This window comes from Limulus polyphemus, unplaced genomic scaffold, assembly GCF_000517525.1.
Source record: "Limulus polyphemus unplaced genomic scaffold, Limulus_polyphemus-2.1.2 Scaffold27, whole genome shotgun sequence".
Classification (NCBI taxonomy): domain Eukaryota; kingdom Metazoa; phylum Arthropoda; class Merostomata; order Xiphosura; family Limulidae; genus Limulus; species Limulus polyphemus.
This window is the reverse complement of record NW_013665637.1, coordinates 536,755-549,219: the sequence shown is the minus strand read 5'-3', so window position 1 is coordinate 549,219 and position 12,465 is coordinate 536,755. Positions and strand designations below refer to the sequence as shown.

At 31.7% G+C, this 12,465-nt stretch overlaps 1 protein-coding gene and 1 long non-coding RNA gene across 4 annotated transcripts in view; both read left to right on the top strand.

Annotated features, from left to right (window-relative positions):
• LOC111085793 overlaps nt 1–191 on the top strand; it is a 5,722-nt gene extending 5,531 nt beyond the window's left edge. Inside the window, exon 3 of the long non-coding RNA XR_002610583.1 lies at nt 150–191. This is a non-coding gene — a long non-coding RNA (uncharacterized LOC111085793). The remainder of the gene's footprint in view (nt 1–149) is intronic.
• The window catches only part of LOC106459401 (ubiquinol-cytochrome-c reductase complex assembly factor 1-like), a 53,849-nt gene that overhangs the window by 33,687 nt on the left and 7,697 nt on the right, over nt 1–12,465 (top strand). For all 3 annotated transcript variants that reach the window (XM_013919021.2, XM_013919029.2, XM_022386011.1), the window contains exons 6-8: nt 8,211–8,319; nt 8,636–8,716; nt 11,402–11,515. In XM_013919021.2, coding sequence (XP_013774475.1) covers nt 8,211–8,319; nt 8,636–8,716; nt 11,402–11,515 — 304 coding nt within the window. The remainder of the gene's footprint in view (nt 1–8,210; nt 8,320–8,635; nt 8,717–11,401; nt 11,516–12,465) is intronic.

Here is a 12,465-nt window from a genome sequence, read left to right as displayed (position 1 = left end):
AGTACATCATATGATAGATGAGAACATTGACTTTCTATTGATTATAGGTAATATATAATTAAATGCAAGAGTGAACTATCAACATACGAATTGTGAAAGAGAGGATGTTACAGGTGGGTGTGGCAGGGGGGGTCTGATATTCTATTCAGTAGCTCTGTAACCAATCAAAATTGAAGACTATATAAATTATGGTTTGTCTGAGCAATAACAATTTTATAGAGTAATTTACATTTAATTTTGTACTTTTTCGAGGGCTAGTGGATAAAATAGAGATGATAACATGCTAAGAGAAAATATGTCACGTGGGTCACACTAGTGGGAATTCAGGATTTTTTGAAAATATTTCCTTGTAGAACTAAGAACTTAAAACTTGTATGCTATTAAAATATGGATTATTAGCTAAGATTTTATGCTATTCTAATTGATATAACATAAAAAGAAAAGTAGTTTAATAACATTTTGAATGTAAGACACTAAAACCTTGTATCATGCACAGTAAAGGACATCGGGGGGATAGGGTTAACACATACTTTTTTCTGTTATTAGCAGGTGGGTGTCAACATTCAGATGTGTTTGCGCTTCATGTTCACAGGACACTACCATTACAATTACATTCTGTTGTATCTGTACAAGTCCATTCTACCTCTTGTTTTCATCTTCCCTCCATTTCCCACTTATAAAACTGTTCAGATTGTCTTTTATGACCTTTTTGTGCTCTCCAATGTTATGTGGTATGCACTGAAGCATTTAAGGGAGCACATCCCCTTTATTTATCAATTGGGATCCTTTAGTATCACATGACTTATCCCCTGTTTCTTTGATAAGTTAGATTTGTCAGTTGGTTCAGATAGCTTACTCTGGTCTTTCATTGGAGGAGCGAAGACTTATTAGGGTCTCATCTCATCAAGTTAGACATATATGAAGGTTCCTGGCAGTTTAGCTGGGTCGCCCGCTGGAGGAAATTGTACAGGCTGGTATATGGACCACGCCTAACACCTTTATATTGTACTTTTTACATGATTTAGCAGTCTCCTCTTCAGATTGGTTTTTACTACCCCCCTGTGGCTATTCTACACACTCCGGTTTGATTTTGATAGAGGTGAGTAATTTCATTTCTTTTGTGCTATTCTATTCCTTTTCAGGGACCTTCTTCTCATGCTCATTTGGATCCCACTCAGTGGTGAGTGTTTCCTGGTCAGTTATCCTTTTACAAATTTGCACTAGCTACGCTACCAGTTGACTAATAATCAAATTCCTGGTAGCATCAAGCTTTGTTAAGATGGGGCGTCCCATAAGACTGCCTTAGCGCTTTCTGGGTGGTGAACAATTGTTTTATATCCAAATATCAAATACAATACTGGGCCATCACTCATGGACTGTTCTAAGTAAAGCATTAAGGGGCTTTGCCCATCCCTGCTAACCCCTGACTTGAACAAATCGGGGTTGGTTTGCTTTTCAAAATAGGGAACATGGTTCACCTTTTGCACTGACTCTGGAGCATTGTTTCAGGACTCCCCAATGCAAATCCCCTCTCTGGTAGTGGTGCGAGGGAGTTCTTACCACTCTGTTTCCAGTTGTTGGAGTAATGGACAAAGGTCTATTTCCCCCAAGTGATATTTGTGCTCTTTATTCTGCTCAAGGAGAAGAGAGCAAAGCTGGATACCCTTCCATCCTTAACCCTGGATGGTCTTCCCATCGATCAGTTGGTATCCAGTTGTGTGAACATGGCCCTTCTTTTTGGTCATTTTCTTACTTTACATGATAATGGAAGATTGTCCTCAACTCCTCATAATTCCTTACACGAAGTGTCACATCTATGAGCTACTGGTTGAACTTTGTTTGTTCCACATCCTCTTCGTAATTCCAGAGGAAAGAGGCATTACCTTACTCACTAGATTGAGGAGTTGGGATTTCGGTTCGTAGTCATAGACAGGAACTCTGATTCTTCAGGTTGAGTAAGGCGTGAATTGGCTCTGTAATTCTGAGTTCAGTTTGTTACATTCTATACTTCTTCAGGTTAGAGGAAAGACTTGTCCAGTTGGGTGTTGTATGCCTTCCCTTCATAATTCTGGTGGCTCGAAATGAAACATCCTGTAACTTTCAGGTTGGATTCCCTTCATAACATATTCCTATTATCAGTTATATAATATTGTGGTCCCCATGCCCTACCCACTATGTGGATATAGCTTTGCATCTACATCCCTATAAATCCAACAATATTATATAGAACCTTGTATGTGTGGTTAGGGCCTGGATGAATCTCATGATAATGAACAATGTTGACTTTATTGCCCTTGGCCTTTACTGCCGACATTTAGATTTCACTTTATCTGGGCAAAGAGCATACCTGTTCCAGAAGTAATGTGGACCCCCACTAATGTGCATTATTATATCTCAATTTTGCACACCTGTTTTTCTATGCAAATGCTTTCTGTGTGGATCTTGCCCTCACTGGCCCTTCCACCTGGTGAGTGTGGGATTCTAACTAAACTGTTAGGGGGAGGTGTGTTTCAGAAGCTTACATTTTCCTATACCTAAAATGTATTTCCAATAATACTTACCTCCTCTCGCACTATCCTGCCCTTCTTTCCATGATAGCTGGTGCTTGTGTCTGACAATCTTGCCAGTTTCGAAAAAATTGAATAAGAAAGAATAACAGGGAGTTTATATGTGGATTGGGTATAGGAGCACATTGATGTAGGTGGAGAGAGTCACAAGATTAAAGTCATTAGGGGTGATATAGTGGGGTATAAAGACTGGAGCAAGCAAGGTAGAATTCATACCAATGCTTAGATGGGCAAAGAAGAGAACCTTTCATTGGGATAAAGCTAAAGTGTGAGAAGAGGTTAGTACTATCAGAAATACATTTTCCTATAAGGAAAATGTCAACTTTCATTTCTAGTGTTAATAATGATTAAAGTGGGTTAACATTTGACATTCGATGTGCTTTCTGTGTAAGATGTATTTGGGTTTTTAAGATGAGTAGTTGAAATTAATTAATATTAAATATTCTTAGTAGTTTGGTTTTTACTTTACAATTCTGACTTTGTCTTACATTTATTAAAACTAAATCCATTATTTAGATTTTAAAAAGTAAATATGGACACTAGAATGCCTTGACTTTTGGATTTTTTTAAAAACTTTTCTTGTGTATTCATAAAAGCTTTCTTTAGTTATAATTTTTGAAGCAATGTAGAGTTTCCAAAGTTATTTCCTGTTTTTTTTTTAGCTAAGGCCTTATCACATAGAAGTATTAAATCAAGATCATATAAAGAAACACAACTTCCATTTTTGGAAGATGATATTTATTAATATAAGCTGGTTAAGCCCTTGAATTTATTATTAGAAAAGTATTTGTCAGTCTCAGATAGTTCTGTGTCTAGACTAGATGATTTAAATATATTAGTTGAAAAGAAATGTAGAACTAACAAATTATGTAAATTAACTCGACTTCACTCCAAGCAACATTGAAATCCATTTATAAATAAACATAATGATATCTGTAAAGATTTGTTAAGATGTTTAAAGGACTTCCAGTTATCTTCTTATGCTGAAGAGAACTTCAATACAGTGAAAACATATGTTAGTAGCTGAACTTTGTTGCCTTTTTAGAATTATAATTCAAGAAAGAAATCTTACAGTACATCTCAAGAAAAACACCAAACTCTTGTTAAATGAGCAAAACTTGGGAGTATCTTCAATAAAGAATATTATGTCAGGAAATTCAACAATATATCAAAAGATAGTACAAAATTCCTGAAGTTGAATATAGATCTAGGATTTACAAGGGAGTTAAACTTACAAAAGTATTTATTGTAGTTAAAGGAGGATGAAGTTAAACTGGGAATGTATATAGTGATATCTGACCTGGTGGCTTTCATTTTGGCTTACCAAAATTTAATAAACAGAACATTTCTGTAATACCAGTAGATTAAAATATTGGCGCTTACAATTTTAAACTAGCTGGTGTTGGGGGTTATTTTTCTTCATGAAAATATAATCAATGAATTCATTGTTAAAGGTATTTTTAAGGTTTTGACTTTTGTTCAGAATTTGAAGTTTAACATTTGCATGGCCAACTTTGATGTAGAATCTCTTTATACTAATGTTCCATGACAAGAAACGATTTATGATCAAAACTGGTCTTTTCTTCTTCAGACACAATGATTGACCTTTTCAAATATCTGGTTTCTAAATTGATTTCTTATGCAGCTAAGGAATCACATTTAATGTGTAATGGAACAGTTTTTGATGAGATTGACCATCAAGTGTGAACAAGAATGTAGTTGCAATTATTTGGTACTCTAGTTTATTAATGACAAGGTTCTTTTAAAGTAGGATTTATTGTAAACCAGATTTTTTAAGATGACTTTATACACATTTTAGTTGTTTTGTTTCTAACGTGTTTAAATTTAGTTAAAATAACTGTGTTGTACCTACAGGATTGTAAGCAATTATTTTAACTTTCATGTTGAAATAAACTGTATTACAAACTTTCTGAAATGCAATGAATTTTATAGTAATACCAATGAAATGCTAAATATACTGAACACCTCTAAAGTTCTTAAATTGGATGTGACAAAAAAACCGTTAGTTATTATTGTAACTTACTTTTAATGCTAGCAGAGTTTATCCAAAAGTTGAAATGAAATGTATTTTTAAGTCAATTGCTAGAATAAAAAGATTTTCATTTCAAGAATGTAATATCTACAAATGAGAGGTCATTTGTTATTTATAAATTTGTATGACCTTCCTGTGTGGAGGAATACAGAGGCTCTACTATATGGGTAATTCTTTACCTCTGTAAAAGAGCATAATATTTGGAACATTCAAACCTTGTCAAGTTTAGTATAACATTTCTTAAAATGTAATATTCTTATAACCAGTGAGAAATTTACTATAATGAGTTGAGATGATGATGAAAAATTACAGATTCATGAGTTTGAGAATTGTTAATCTTAAGCTAGAATTAACCAACAGAACTCGTCAGTATCAATCCTTTTGAAAGTGTCAGTTATAAGGTGAATAATATTTGTTTTAATGTATTTGATTTTTTTACTACACCAAATCCACACACTTTCCATCATCCAGACAAGTAATATCCTGAAAAAATGTTCTCAGAATAATAAGGAAAGATTCCTCATTAGTGAATACATGTTGGCATATTTTTCAGTTTTCTTTTTCTGGCTTAACCCATTACCTGCTATGGCCATTTTGTCTTATCGTTAGGGCAAAATCACACTTGTGAGTTGAAAAAATTATAGAGAACTTTTATTTTTGTAAATAGTAGCATAACATTCAATTATTTGTACCAAATTTTATTATTTAATGAAGTTTAAAGAGAAATTTAATAAAGAAAATCCCAAAATACGTTTGAGACTATAAATAAGTGCTCTCTAAGAAGATTTGTTTTAAAAATTTTTTTAACTTCTTCCTTGCACTTCAGTGCTGGTCCTGCCATCTATGATTGGTAATTATAACTTTTATTAGTCTGTTTTCTTTATAAAACAGCTTCTGTGCGTGTAAAACCTCTGTTGTAAAACTTTTAGCCAATTCTAGTAGAAGGTGTCAATTTCAGTACCATGTTATTCCAATCGCTGTATTTCACGTTTGACAAAGCATAGGATGATAAGCAAAGCATGTGACGATATGTTGTTCTTTGGATTTTATAATATGAATGTGGGTGGTGCTTATTATTGTAAGTGCCGTTTTAAGTAGAGGATGTATTTAGTATTGGTCAATAGTACTTTTTTATAAGCCTTAGAAAACTTGCTTCTGGAAAAAACTGCATGGGATGTATGTGACTTATTATTTTTCTATAGTAGCTTAAGTCATGCTGTATCGTATAACCATTTATAATAATCATTATATTGAAAAATTAACTCAAAATAGATATATTTATTAGGAAAAAAGTTAATCCATGATTGTTAGGGTTAAGAACCATTGAGTGGTGTGTGCAAGGTCATTACTTGAATTAGGCTTAGAACTTTGAACTGAAAGAGTTTGTAATTTTTTTATATTCTTTTGCATTTAAATTAGTAGTCTTAAGTTCAATAATTTATCATAATTTTATATTGAGTTCATAATAATAATAATAATATGATTCAGTATTTATAATGATAAACTTGTGTGATTTGTACGTAATACCACTAGTACCAGTACCACATAATAATTTTATATTTTTCCTTCTTACTATATTTACTTTGTAATAAGACCCACACTTCTGTTGTTGTTGCTTTAGAATTAAAACAATCTAACTAATATACATAAAGTTTATTCTGATATTTTGCAAATGGTTTAAAACTCAGTGTACATGTGACAACAATAAAACCCATATGTTGGTTGTGAAACAGACTAAATACAATCGTCTCCATAATACAAGGGAAGCTATGACATTTTCACAGTTGGGGTCTCAATACACTGAAGAGCTTAAGTTTTGAATTCCAACATAAATCTTGCCTATAATGAGAGGAATGTTACCAGGACTAATCTTTTAAGTGCTGTAAAGTAATTTTCTTTGTAATTTATGGTGTCTGTTTCGTTTGGTAATCTCTTCTAACAGGATGTATCAAGTAACTAGGGTCAGGCGGTGTTATTCAAATCACCTGTGCTGTAAACTATTACATACAATCGCTGGTAGGGGCAATTAGTTTTGTCTGTATAGTAAAACAACATACAAGGACATGTGTTGAAATAAACTTGTTTGAAAGTTCAAAGAAATGATATTCAAGTACTGAAAAGCTTTCTTGCTATCATATCTACAGTAATGTTCAAGTGTGCCTGCACTGGACTGAACGAGAGTGACCACCAACAGGCATGGTAGTTTACAGCAAATGTACAAAGTTCACAATTTATTTGGCACAATAAACAAAAGTATGGCTGCAATGAAAAATAAACTTGAAATAAAAATACAGTTATGAAACAAAATTATAATGTTTTTTATGTACATATATAAACATGAAATCCTAGTTTAAATAAAAATACTCATTTATTGTTTAGGTTTACTTAGAAATATTATTTTCAGGTCTTGTATATTGCTTGAAACCATAAAGAGAGCACGTGATTTTTAAAAAAATTTAAAAATGGATAATATTTGCATTTTATGGACGTTAACCATTTTTGGGGATTTTTAAAATAATGTACTAAAACATAAAAAATAATAAGTTCAAATCTGGAACAAATATAAATATTGTAATCATTTCTTATAAATACCATTTTCTAAAGTAATTTTCCAAGATATTAAAGATCATAATGCAAAAAAACTAAATTTTGGTTGATGCTGACTTTCCTTAGGCTGTATAAATTCTGAATATTTGTCTGGATATTTCCTTTAAAAGTTGGCTTTGAAAATAAAACATAATAAGCCTGATATCAAATATAAAGCTACTAAAGAAAAATTAGATTTGACAACAATGCCCGTTATTTACTTTTTTTTTTATCTTAAAATGTGTTACTGATTTTGCTTCAAGATCTAGTCTATAGTAAACATAGATCTAAAGATGCAGATAATACAGCTGATATTTACTTTAATCACTTTAAGCTTTATGTTGGAGTTGGGCTTCTTCTAATGTTCAAAGATGATATAAGGAAATGAAGAGAAAATAAATCTATGTAAGATGAAAGTAATATGTAGATTTGTTTCAAAATGTGATTTTGAGAAAATTGAATTATACTTTTAATCAAAATAATGCAGCATCTTGTTGTCACTGAACAGATTGCAGTTCTTGTGAATATCTTTCTTCATTGAATTTTTTTGTAATTCGTTGTTACCTACCAAGCTGCTGAAAGCCACTAAGAAAACTATATCTGTTGGGTGGAAGATAGCCTCAGTAGTATGATAAATATATATTAGTAATTTTTTAGGGCAAATGTGTTTCTTGAAATTTTTAATGGACTTGAAACATAAACTAACATATTTTTACATGAATATTTTGTAAAGATTCTTCTGTGGAGACAAAAAACTACATTTGCAAAATCACCTTTTACTTGATTATTCATATTCATGCATACCTTTACTGAGAATTACCATCATTATAATGTTTTTGTGTAGGATTGTTAAGTAAACTTTAATAGTAAACTATTTTCAAAAGCTTTATTTATCATGCTATACAAATTGTGTGGTGAAAGAACTCATTCTTTCTCAGTTAAAAATGTTTTAAGGTTTTCTTAGTTTTTTCTTAGGTTTAATTAAGATTCCTCTATGATTTCAGGATGTGCCTAGTTAGAGTAATGAAAGAAGGAGATAAAGGCAGGTTTGTTAGAAATAAAGTGGTTGAGGCAATGTGGAAGGATGTAGATATGCGACTTAGTAAATTAGGGGTAAGTCCAGTTTGTTTTACAGATAATTTTCGATTACCTTGATGTAACTTTGAAGGAAATAAAAAATGGGTAACAATAACTTTTACAAAACTCAAGAAAAGGATAAAACCCATGAGTAAACTTATTTTTTAACAATCAACACTTGTAGATATGAAAGAAGATCTTGCAAGTTGTTGTTTATTCTTAACCTTGAGGTGGCTACCAATCTATATTTAGTATTTTAGTCATACTGCTTTTATTATAAAGTTGATTTATTTTGGTTTTAAAAAGTTATTATTTTAAACCAACAATTTTATCATTCCTGTATACATTTTAGGAATCCAGTGCAGCCAAGAAAAGAGAAGGCAAGAAAGAACTGCTAAGCCACTTTCAAGCCTCTTTGTTTTCTTATGATGAGGTGTGGACATTCAGTTTTATATTTTACTGAATTTTAACAAGTGAAATAGTTAAACATTACTATTATTTTTTAAACAAAAAAACAGTGTCATCAATGTGCATATAACTGTTGAATGAAAAGCATTTCAAAAATCATTTATGCTATAGCTAAATGTATATAGTTTTGGACCTGAAAACATATCTTTATATACGTTTTTATTATTAAATTTATAGATTTATAGAAATTAGAGAAGAAAAATAATATTTTTGAAACCCATATTGTTTCTTCCTTTTAGAAGTTTATATTTCATAGTCTATAAACAAGATCTTGATTATTTGATTCATATGCGTTGCTCAATGTTCTCTATAATTTTTCTTTGTACTGGGCAGACTACCAACTCCTATGAGCACTACTTTTCTTTTCACCAATTTTTTTGAGCAAATGTTGATACTTATGTTTGTACATAGTATTTTTCAAATTATAGGTATGTGTCTTCCACATAATACAATTATCAACTCGTTAATTTACGAGGGGCTTGTAATTTTTGATGCACAGCACCTACCATGTTGCTGTGCAGTTGCACATGCTTGCAACTGAAAGGGAACACTGCTTTGCCCAAAATGTTAATTTTAGTCGAAAGGTTACTACAATCAGAATATTATGAATGAAAACATGATTTCTTTATGTTGTATTTTAATATTCTAAAGTACTTTGGTTAAGGATTTTGTTATTTTAACTCACTTAAAAATTTCAAAGATGTGTATAAAAAGTGTTTAAAGAATTATTAAGGTATGATTCTTGCTTTTCCAGCTAATCATCATGAGTAAACGTATTTTGTGAAATAATCTCATATTCTTTAAACAATGTAGAATGAGGAAAAAGAAAGTCATGTATATGTAGATAAGTATATCTGTATTTGTAGCAGTAAGTGCATAACTAGTTATCTTAGTTATGCTTTAACAGATACATCAATGCATCCTTTAGCTGGCTTCTAGTCAGGGGAATGATATTTTGGGGAAAGCCAGTAAGATAATCTTCCTCCTTTGTTACTGAGCCACAGCTGGCTGTATATGATGGTTTTATGAAAGCTTCAGGTGGAAGTAATAGAAGAATTGCTGGACAGTATGTCATTGAGAAAACATCTCAGAAAACTGCTCTTGTAAAGGATCATTGTTAAATTATAAGAAAGTGCTAGGTTCTACAGGAACAAAAATTTGATCTGTGGTTTATTCAAACATCACTGGTGTCAGAAGTGAAACTGTAGGACTTTTTATTGATCTCTTGGTTGAAAACTTCAACAAAATAGAATTTGAAAATAAAGTGGGTTGAGAGAATAAAAAAACTTTCGATAGGCTAGGGGCAGGTGAAGGAGTCTTTTGGTTTGATTCTTTTGTACTTCCTGGTTTTCAGAGTAGCTCTAGCTTTTGTTTTAATTATTGTTCTTTAGTCAGAGTCTTGTGACTTGATTCTTCCATATCACCAGGTTTTGAAATTAGCTTTAGTTTTTTTTAGTTCTTGTTCTATGCTGATCTAAGAGATCCAGACTTCTACTGTTCCAAGACAGTTTTTTAGGATCACATGAATTTGGCAGCAGCTGATTAAGAACTCTTTCAGTACATCCAGCTGACTGTTCTGTGGTGTAAATGGAAGTAGGATCGCTCTCAGAAAGTAAATGCTTCTTTAAGTCACTTTTATTCAAAGTAACTTTACTGTTATGTTTTTCTAAACTAAAATCTGAACAGATTTGTTGGCTGTAATATGCCTGAGAAAATGTTGTTGCAACACTTAATGGTGTTGTGCTAGGAGAGTATAATTCTTTAGAATCAACATTTGTTTGTTTAGGATGTTTCACATTTATTACTTTTCCAACAAGAACCCAATTATTTAACTGATTACATTTTGTATATTTGATTTCTTCTTTGGTCACTTTCTGTATTCCTTTGTTTTGAATCTTTCCCTCTTTTTTTTCATATTCATGTTGAGCTGCAGACAGCAAGCTTATAATATCCACCAATGATTTCACACCACCTTTCTCTTGGACCCTGGAATGGCTAAAGCCACTCTATTCGTACCAATTATAAGCAGCATTGCATTTCTGTTGTTGAAGAACAGGCTTACCTTGCTTGGTAGTGCACAGCTTAGAACAAGAACTATTAAAAAAAGCTAAAGCTAATTTCATAAACAGGAAATACAAAAGAGTCGAACCAAAAGACTTCTTCACCTGCCCCTGTTCCTTTCAAAAGTCCTGTTTTATCCTCTCAACCCACTTTACTTTCAAATTCTATTTTGTCAAAGTTTTCAACCAAGAGATCAACAAAAAGTCCTACAGTTTTATTTCTGACACCAGTGGTGTTTGGACAAGCCACAGATCAAATTTTTGTTCCTGTAGAGCCTAGTACTTTCTTATCATGCAACAGTAATCCTTTACAAAAGCAGTTTTCTGAGACTTTTGTCTTAATGACATACTGTCCAGTGAGTCTTCCATTACTTCCACCTGAAGCTTTCATAAAACCATCATATACAGGCAGCTGTGGATCAGTAATAATGGAAGAATATTATTTATCTTAGTTTATATTAATCTTTCCCCATTAAATGATCTTCTAGCATATATTAGATTTAAAAAAAATGTACATCTAGATATCATAAAACAGGAATGTGAAACTTGTGATGTTAAATTTTGTTTTATTATTTTTAACACATTATTAGGGTCTTCTAAGTGATGACAAAATCCTTGCTGCTGCTATCTGGAGGATCTTATTTTGTTACTCTTGCACTAGTCCAATTTTGCTTGAAGAATTGGTCCATTATGTTCGAAAGCAGGTTTGTACCAAAGTTTTGTGACTTAATTTCATTTACTTTACAGTCACACATACATACATACATACATACATAAAATATCCATATATATATTCAGGGAATGAAGGGTAAATATATATATTTCAATTGTAAATAGGTGAATCAACATAAACATTAATTGTTTATTCCTGAAGAAATATGATTGAGATTTATTGGTTGGTAGTACTTTCACAGCATAGAAACTGCTTTGTAGCCAACAATTCTTCTAATATTCACTGAAGTCCTACTTGTTATTAATGTATGTATATTTTGCATATTTATAAAAATACAGAATTATGAAAGATTGTATCTACAGTTGTAACTTTTTGAGCATCAAAATAGCTTTACACTGTGAAACCACTACAAAATGACAAATTATGTAGTCTTTAAGAATAAACTAGTCAAAAATACTTGTTGTTTCAAGCCCTTTATAAAATGTCTTGTTTGTAGTTATGGATAAACATCATTTAAACTGAAATGAAATTATTTGTTATTGTTATATATTTGTGGAATTTTTACCCTTTTGTTAGCAGACACTTAGACACGGAAAATGGTGTAATTTGTAATTTTTATGTGTTTGTATCATTGCCTGTGAAAAGCACATAGAATCATCATGAGTTTTATTTTTAGTACTGCATGAAGTGAGGGAAAAAATGAAGTAGGATGGTTTGTAAAATTCTTGAATTTAAAAAATAAGAGAGAACCTTGTTGGTTTATGTATAACTAACTGAGTTACCTGGCAATGAAAATTTAGATTTGAAATGTATAGTTCAGTATTTTTTCCAGCAAATTATTCAGTAAGTAGACAAAAGCTGTGATGCAAGAAATAAAAAATCATTTAATCAAACAAAGCTTTATTTCAAATTAGATCGTGTTTGAGCTTGTCTTGTTCTTTGAGCCTGAAGTCGTACATCATGTTGCTCCTCTGTTTCTTG